Here is an 8,548-nt window from a genome sequence, read left to right as displayed (position 1 = left end):
GGTGTAATTAGCCAGAATAACAGACTTGTGAATAGAAGTAAGTAGTCAATATTGTCTTTTTTTCATGTTCCACAGCAATGGTAGAGATTCAGAGTGATTATTTTAATGTAAGTCCTCATTTTTTTTTTTTCAGGATTTAATGCTATGCATGATGGTGCTGCAAATAAACTAACAGAGAACAACAGACATGGGAAAGTATTGAAGCACTTGGCTTTTATTTTCATTTGTAAATTACAACAGCATTGTTAGGAACTATTTGGGGATGTGGTAACAGGAAGAAAGAGTACAGAAATACCCTATATTCAGCTAAATGTATTTAGGAAAGTATATGAAGTCCGACATGACTTCTAAATATCATAGATATTGGCAGGGATTTTGAAAGATCAGAATATCAAATCACCAGAAAGCCTAAAGTGGGTCTTTATCATATATTAAGATGGTATTAATCTCCATAAACCACAAAGCCAGTTCTCCTTAGGAAGAAAAATAAGAAAGAAAAATTTCTTAGCACGAAAAAAAGTTGACCTATATCATTTGCGGAAATAGGCTGAAATGGGGGCTGCTGACTTGTTCTACAATTTAAGGGCTCCTTTAAGGTTTTCCCAAAACATCTCCTGCTGCTCTTTGCCAGGAGGCCACTCCAGGTAGGTCTTTGTGTTCATGATCTTCCGCAGCTTGCAGAACCTCTTGGGAATTGCCTTGCTCTGGATGGGCTCCAGGAGGATGAGAATCGCTGCATCGTTGTTCTCATCAAAGAGGCGGAAGTGCGAGAAGTCCAGCTCGTATTTGCACCACTCGCTCTGCACAAAGTGCTCAGACAGCACAAAGAGTGTTTTGTGGCTCTTCTCTATGGAGTCAATGATGTTGTCCACAATCCACTTCCCAGGCACAAAGTCCCGCTTGTGGAGGCAGAGCCGAAACGGCGGGCAGGCCTGCTCCAGCTCCTGCACCATCACGTTTTCCACCCAGTCAGAGTCATTCTCGCTGTAGGAGACAAAAGCATCGTAGCAGATGTCCTTGGAGGGGGCTCGCTTGGGCTTCCGCTTGGCTTGCAGCCATGCCCAGGTCATTCTCAGGTACCAGATGGCGTGGTACTTGTAGCCGACAGCCACGAGGAGGAGGATGACCAGGAACACTAGGGCGCAGATCAATGACACCACGAGGGTCCTGTGGCACTCCAACAGGGAGAGGTGCACAGCTCCAACCTGCGCCCCTCTCACTGCCAGGGGAGAGTCACAGATGTACTTGTCTGGCCACCCCACCAGCACCTGGGCTATCCTGGCCTGGTGGTGGATGAAGGAGAGGAATTCGCAGGAACAGATGAAGTTGTTGTCGCTGGCATCCAGCAGCTCCATTTTCTTGAAGGACTCCAACTCTTCCCTGGAGAAGCTGTTGAGCTTGTTTCTGCTGATTGTCATGGCCACTAAGTTAGGAACGGGTGCAGCACCAGGCAAGGTTTTCAGTTGGTTTTTTGCAAGGTATAGCTCTTTGAGAAGTGGCAGATGCAGTCCCAACTCCTTCAAGTTGTTAGCACTAACATCCAAAACTTCCAGCGTCGGGGGAATGCAAGTCGTTAGTTGAGGAATTTGAGTGCTGGAGAGGTTTAAATATTTCAGGGTTTTTGGCCATTTGCACACATCTGGAATCTCACCAAAGTTATTTTGGCTAATGTCTAAGAGAATTAGTTTTCTTAGATGAGACAAAGTTTTACCCGTCATTTCTAAGTCACGCAGTGAATTCTGACTTAAATTTAGAGTTTGTAGTGAGGGCCAAGCATGCTGGCAGGCTGAATGCTCCAAACTCTGGTCTCCAAGCAAATTTGAACTAAGGTCAAGATACTCTAATGACTGAAGATGCTGCGAAATGCTGCATGGTACCAAAAAGACCTTGGTGTTTGCAACTGTGATTTTGGTAAGAAAAGATAGTAGACCTTCCACAGCCCGAAGATCTGTAAACAAATAAAATTGTTCAATAGATAATTTCTCTATTGTCAGAACTTTTACCGTCTGTGATTGGTTTGCTTGAATTTGTATTTCCCATCGTCCAGTTCCCAGGAGTCTACAGTCTATAAACTCCACCTCTACCAATTTTGGCATGTCTGCTAAAATGTTGATCATCTCAGGCACAGTAGCATCTGTTAACAAGACCTGTTTAAAAGAAATTTTCTTTGCAAAAGACGATGACATAACTCTCAATAGTTGCATTTCAGCAGGTGTACTGAATGCTATCTTTCTCACTTCTAAGCAAATGACAGAGTGCAGAAGGTCCCCGACAATTGCTGAGAATACAGTAATACTTCTTAAGTTTATGATCATGTGATTTATCTGCTTGATCGATTTCAAACTTCCTGGCTCATACTGACTGAGATTACCGCCATCAATCCACAACTTGTCAAGAAACGCAATGCCCTCAAAGTTTCCTTGCCTCATCGTGGAGAACCATGGGTTGCCCAGGTGGAGAGAGCTCAGGTTCCTCAGGTTAGAAAAGGGGGAGCTTTCCCCCAGGTCTCTGTAGGTGTTCCCCTGAAGGTGGAGGTGTTGGAGAGAGAAAAGGTGCCCAAACCACACAGGGGACAAGTGAGCCAAGCTGTTGTTTGATAAGTCCAAGAGCTCCAGTTTCCCAAGGGAGAGAAATGAGTCCTTGTCTATTGAGCTGATTTCGTTGCACTGTAGCAGCAGAACTCTCAGGTTGAGAGCCTGCTGCAGATCCTGGGATCGGATGTGCTTTATCCTGTTGTGGGCCAGGTCTAACGTTGTGATTTTGCCTGTGAGCCCCGGGGGAACGAAGTCCAAGCCCATGGAAGAGCAGTTGCAAAGCTGAGTGGCATCGCATGAAGGACAGGCCTGCTTCAGCACTTGCTCTTTGGAGAGGTTTGCAGCTAAGGCCATGTAGATGGCCCACACTCGCCAAGTCTGTGTAGTCATTGTTTTGCCTAAAATATGAAATACAGTCAGAGCAAAGAACATGAATAGTTAGTTTTGATGAAGCTACAGTTTGGATACAGCTAAAACATAACTCTTGCTGTTCTGTCCTGTTGAAGGCACTGTAAATATATTTGGTACTAGCACTGTTCAGACATGAAACAATTAGTGAAAACAAGGTGTATTATACGTAAATATTCCAGAATCATTTGCTAAATGCTAAGTACACTGAATTTACTCTTCTTTTCCCCGTGGTTCCTAATTTTGGAATGAGGACTATCAAATTATTTAACAGCTGCACAAAAATATTTTCAGATTCACCTAAACATCTGAATAATCACTTTATTACTAATCTGATCTTTCACCTGTTTAGAATATAGTCCCCATACATCCCCCTTAGCCTCTGCTTAGGTCTTTTTCTTCTGGATCTGTGACTATTATTTTGTATATTTGTACTTTACTCGAGGGAGTCTCCTGTAGGTTTTTCAAATCCTAGTTACATCAAGAAAAGTCAGTGTCTTGTGGAAGATACTGGCGTTCACATCTAATACTCATTTCAAGCATATGTCTAATCCCATTTCTGACCATAGGGAGAAAAAGGGTGTATATGTTTCAGTCCTTTTCCACATTTTATCTGCCTTTGGCTATTCTAACTGTAAATGTGCTAGCAGCAGGGAAATAAAATACTTGCATAGGCCATCGTTATCATGTTGCGATTAGTCCAATACTTGCTAATGAAACTTACGATAGGTATACTGACCATTATAACCTACTGACTCTTAGCTCTTCCTTTTTACTGCCCCATCCTTCTCCTCTGCCAGTGGCATTTTCTGCTTTGGGTGTCTGTGGCAGAGGGGAGGTCAGGCCCAGCCGCAAGGAAGAGCGAGGGGCTTCTGGAGCCGCCTGCAGATCAGCTGGCTGGACCAGATCAGCTTTTTCCAGCCCCACAGCCTGTTCCTCCTCTTCTGGACTAAAATGATTCAAGAGAAGCCACACAGCTGTGGATCCTGTGCTACTTCTCTTTCCTCACACAGTTGTACCTTTCACAGTACTGATTTGACACAAATTTTTGTGTTACGCAGCTTGCTGCACTATCTAGCTCATCCTTATCCGAGCAAGGTGACTTTAGTTCTTCTGTCCCTCTGAGGAATTGGAAACACAGTTCTTGAAGGCTGAGAGGGCTGTTTTCCTTTCAAAATCCTTGTTACATATTGAATTATAACCTTTTTTTTTGTTTCTTGTCTCTTGGAAAGGATCAAAGAGCACATCTAAAGTATAACTTTCCCCCGTGTATCACAAAACCCCTGGGAGGTAGGTATCCTACGGACGGTGAAAGGAGAGAGCCAGCCCCAAAGAGGCCAACGAACAGGTTCTCAGAGATCACCGTGGGCTCTGTATCAGGTTAAGCAGGTTAGCTTTGCTCACTGAGGAGTACTTTCTCCTTCACTCATCCCATTGAGACTCTGTGCAAAAGGTCTACAGTACTTTGAATTCATACTCTGATTTGTTTGGCAATAGCTGACTCACGCAGACAAGTTCATACAGACAAGTCCCATTCTTGTAGTTGCACTGTTTTTAGCCAGAGTTGCTTAAAATTCTTCAAAAGTGGCAGAATTAGCCGAGATTGTTTGGGCATATGAGGAAAGGAGGAAAAGTTTTGGATAGTTTTTTTCAGTCACTCTGTCTCTTCCCACCTGAAGGACTATAATCATTTTGACCTCTTGTGCTATTTTCCTGTAATCTCTGTCTCTCTCTGATGTAGAGCTTTGGGCCTTGAAGGACACAGTCCTCTCCCCTGTCTTTAGATGCCCACAGCTGTGCTGGTCACTCACCATGTACTCCAAAGTCAATCGAGAGAAAGAACAACTTTTAAGGGCAATTCACATCATGTCTCTTGGACACCCACATTAAGATGTGGTAACTCCAAGAGAAATGACTCCATCAACTTAAAATGGAGCACCACAGTTTAGATACCTAGATATCTGTCCATGTGAATCCCAGCCAAAGAATCGCAATCTGTAGTCACACTCACCTGCTACCCAGCTGAGGCTCTTTTATGGGACTCTTTTGGTTCTGCAAGTCTGGCTGGATAGCACAACGCTGTCGGCCACAGGAGCAAAGCTGTGAGTAGATGAGGTTCACAAGCAACAAATTTAAGTGGAATTTTGAAAGTTCCTATCAAAATGCTTACTGTTAGAAAAAGAAACAACCAGGTAATCTGGCCAATCAAAATCTATCTATAAGTAGGTTACTCACAGATGGAAAACTGGCAGCACGGAGGGGAACTGGGCAGGGACCGCATGGGAAATACCCAGCTGAGCCTAGCGGCTCTCCACCTTGCCAGCCTGAAATCAAGCGCGAACCAGGGGACTGAACCCCATTTGGGGGTACAGGATGCTTTTCTTTCTTGTCACTTCCCTGAGCATCTTTTCCAGGTCTTTTTGCTCATCTGTGATGGGAGCAGACACTCCGGGAAACCCCCTTGCCACTCTCATTCATTTTCAGCCATTCTCTTCCCCTTCCCATTCCTGTCTAGTAATTCAGCTTAAGAGCCTGACTTGCAGAGTCATTTCAGGCCTCCCTGCACACACTCAGAAATACAGTCCCAGTCCATGACATCATCGCCGTACCAAGGAATCACCTTTTCCTGTTGCACTGAGCAGAAAAACAGACACACTGCCCTAGTGAGGCCTCATCTGGAGTACTCTGTCCAGTTCTGGGCTCCCCAGTTCAAAAAAGATGAAGAGCTACTGGAGAGAGTCCAGCGGAGGGCTACAAGGATGGTGAGGGGACTGGAGCATCTCTCCTACGAGGAGAGGCTGAGGGAGCTGCGCTTGTTCAGCCTGAAGAAGAGAAGGCTGCGAGGGGACCTAATATATACTTACAAATATCTGAAGAGTGGGTGTCAGGAGGATGGGGCCAAGCTCTTTTCAGTAGTGCCCAGCAATGGGCACAAACTGAAGCACAGGAAGTTCCAGCTGAACATGAGGAAGTACTTCTTCCCTCTGAGGGTGACGGAGCCCTGGAACAGGCTGCCCAGGGATGTTGTGGAGTCTCCTTCTCTGGAGATATTCAAGACCTGCCTGGACAAGGTCCTCTACAGCCTATTGTAGGTGACACTGCTTCAGCAGGAGGGTTGGACTAGATGACCCACAGAGGTCCCTTCCAACCCCTACCATTCTGTGATTCTGTGATTCTGTGAAATGCAGCTAATAATACAGAAACTTGCACAGATGCCCTTATACCATAAGGTGCTGTGATAAACTGCACTTTCAAAGCGTTTCTGCGTTATGGACAAACGGTCCGAGCCATCAGACACACTCAGGATTATCTTCCCTGGCCCAGGCCAGCAGCAGTCTTTGAAGAAATACGTGCATATTCTTAAACAAATCCGTGAGTGCCAACGGAATGAGTTTCTAAAAATGCTAACAACTGCTGAAGGCATAATGTAACTGCTAAAATAAAGTATGCCAGTAGTGTGCAAAAGGATTCTAGCTCGGGGAGCGCTATCAAGCTAAACGAGGGCTGGTTGGGCAGAAGTGTTGACATGCTTGAGGGTAGGAAGCCTCTACAGAGGGACCTGGACAGGCCGGATTGATGGGCTGAGGCCAACTGTATGCGGTTTAACAAGGCTAAGTGCCGGGTCCTGCACTTTCGTCACAACAACCCCATGCAACACTACAGACTTGGAGAGGAGTGGCTGGAAAGCTGCCCAGAGGAAAATGTCCTGGGGGTGTTAGTTGACAGCCAGTCAGCAGTGTGTCCAGGTGGCCAAGAAGGCCAACGGCATCCTGGCTTGGATCAGAAATAGTGTGCCCAGCAGGAGTAGGGAGGTGATTGTGCCCCCTGTACTCAGCACTGGTGAGGCTGTGTCTCGAGTACTGTGTTCAGTTTTGGGCCCCTCACTACAAGGAGGACATTGAGGTGCTGGAGCGTGTCCAGAGAAGAGCAGTGAGGCTGGTGAGGGGTCTGGAGAACAAGTCTTACAAGGACCAGCTGAGGGAACTGGCGTTGTTCAGCCTGGAGATAAGGAGGCTGAGGGCAGGCCTTATCACTCTCTCCAACTACCTGAAAAGAGGTTGTAGGGAGGTGGGTGTTGGTCTCTTCTCCCAAGTGACAAGTGATAGGACGAGAAGAAATGGCCTTGGGTTGCACCAGGGGAAGTTTAGATTGGATATCAGGAAAAATTTCTTCACCAAAAGCATTGTCAGGCTGCCCAGGGAAGTGGTGGAGTCACCATCCCTAGAGATATTTAAAAGATGTTTAGACCTGGTGCTCAAGGACATGGTTTAGCGGTGGACTTGGCAGTGTTAGGTTAACAGTTGGACTTGATGATCTTAAGCGTCTTTTCCAACCTAAATGATTCTATGATTCTAAATGCTCACAGCCTTCGCAGCACTATCCTGTGCATCTAGTCTGGCTACCCGTGGAGCAGAAACGAGAACAAAGTGTGTCCGCCCTCTCGGCCCTTCCAGTGGGCTGTGGGTTCTGACACCACAAACTTTCCCAGAAGAGATTTTGAGGAGCCCTTTATGGAGTCCCACCAGCCTCAGGACTCCTAAAAAGCAGAGCTGCATAGGCTCCTGGCACACCCTTTTACACACTGTGTAAGCAATTCACATTCTTTACTGGAAAGGCAGAACAAGCTGATATGCAACCAAACAAATCTATCACCTTTTTCTGTAAATCAACACTGGTAATAGATGGGAATTGGATGTTACTGTCACCCTATAAACACTGGATGTAATTAGAACAATACTGATTTTAATTTACAGAAGGGCTGTGTTTCCTGCCACGGGTGCCAAAGAACATTTCACCTTTGACTACACCAGAAATAAGTCACTTATTAAAGCTCACCAGCTGCTGTAAACAGCTCCAGCACTGCAGATGACCAGTAGCCCCAAATCCCAAATGAGAAGAGAGTAAATACTTACCTTGTGTACTGCATGCTGTGTTTCAGTCTCCTCGTGCGCTGATTGTGTACTCTGGGATCCAAGTGGCCACCTCACACCTGCAAGCACAATAAAAGCTGGAAACCCTTTCGCAGATCCAGTGTGACCACAGTCCTGGAGTGAGAAAATTTTTCAGCATATGCTTCTCAGACAAAACTTATGCTGACAGTTTCCTAGCATCCTCTAACTATTCAGCCAGTGAAGCATACCGGTTTGCACGGCTTTTCTTTAGTGGCTGCTCCCCATGGCTTCTGAAGAGTTTGGCATTGTCCGGCACGCATGACACTGGCCTTCAAACTGGGATTTCAGCCGCTTCTATTGCTGCTGTTCTCAGGGGACACCAAAATGAGCATAGATCACGTTTGCATCCTCTTCTTCACAGTCTGAAATTCAGCGGCAGATCTCTCTCCTTTTGTCAGTCATCGCCCATCACTGGAAAGGTTGATGCAACCAGTTTGCGCAAGTCATTCTTTCACAACCACTTCCTCCAGCATTAAGTGCAGAAATAGCTCCTAGGCAGACCTGCATTCATCTCCCTGTATGTCTCCTGCCAATGCTTATTATTTGGTACGTGTCGAGGGGGATGTTCACTGTACCAAGCAACAGAATATCTCAGCACAGCCATGTTATTTTGTTGTGTAGGTTCCATAAAATGTTATCAATGTATAGATTGAT

At 45.7% G+C, this 8,548-nt stretch overlaps 1 protein-coding gene across 2 annotated transcripts; it reads right to left on the bottom strand.

Annotated features, from left to right (window-relative positions):
• Positions 1-242: 242 nt before the first annotated feature.
• Positions 243-8,255, bottom strand: LOC104326194 (toll-like receptor 2 type-2). Of its 2 annotated transcripts, XM_075420130.1 has the most exons (4): positions 8,083-8,255; positions 7,856-7,932; positions 4,954-5,042; positions 243-2,932 (listed from the first exon to the last, which is right to left on the bottom strand). In XM_075420130.1, the coding sequence occupies exon 4, from the start codon at positions 2,922-2,924 to the stop codon at positions 573-575; it is 2,352 nt and encodes a 783-aa protein (XP_075276245.1). In that variant the 5' UTR covers positions 2,925-2,932; positions 4,954-5,042; positions 7,856-7,932; positions 8,083-8,255; the 3' UTR covers positions 243-572. The 2 variants fall into 2 exon arrangements, with proteins under 2 accessions (XP_075276245.1, XP_075276246.1); XM_075420131.1 differs by having other exon boundaries at positions 7,856-8,255.
• Between the last annotated feature and the right edge of the window lie 293 nt (positions 8,256-8,548).

Source organism: Opisthocomus hoazin, chromosome 5 (assembly GCF_030867145.1).
Source record: "Opisthocomus hoazin isolate bOpiHoa1 chromosome 5, bOpiHoa1.hap1, whole genome shotgun sequence".
NCBI classification, from domain to species: domain Eukaryota; kingdom Metazoa; phylum Chordata; class Aves; order Opisthocomiformes; family Opisthocomidae; genus Opisthocomus; species Opisthocomus hoazin.
The sequence above is the reverse complement of the archived record's forward strand: the minus strand, read 5'-3'. Positions and strand labels throughout refer to the sequence as shown.

Excerpts from the sequence above, each read along its gene's own strand:
- LOC104326194 (XM_075420131.1), bottom strand. The coding sequence starts at position 2,924 with ATGACTACACAGACTTGGCGAGTGTGGGCCATCTACATGGCCTTAGCT.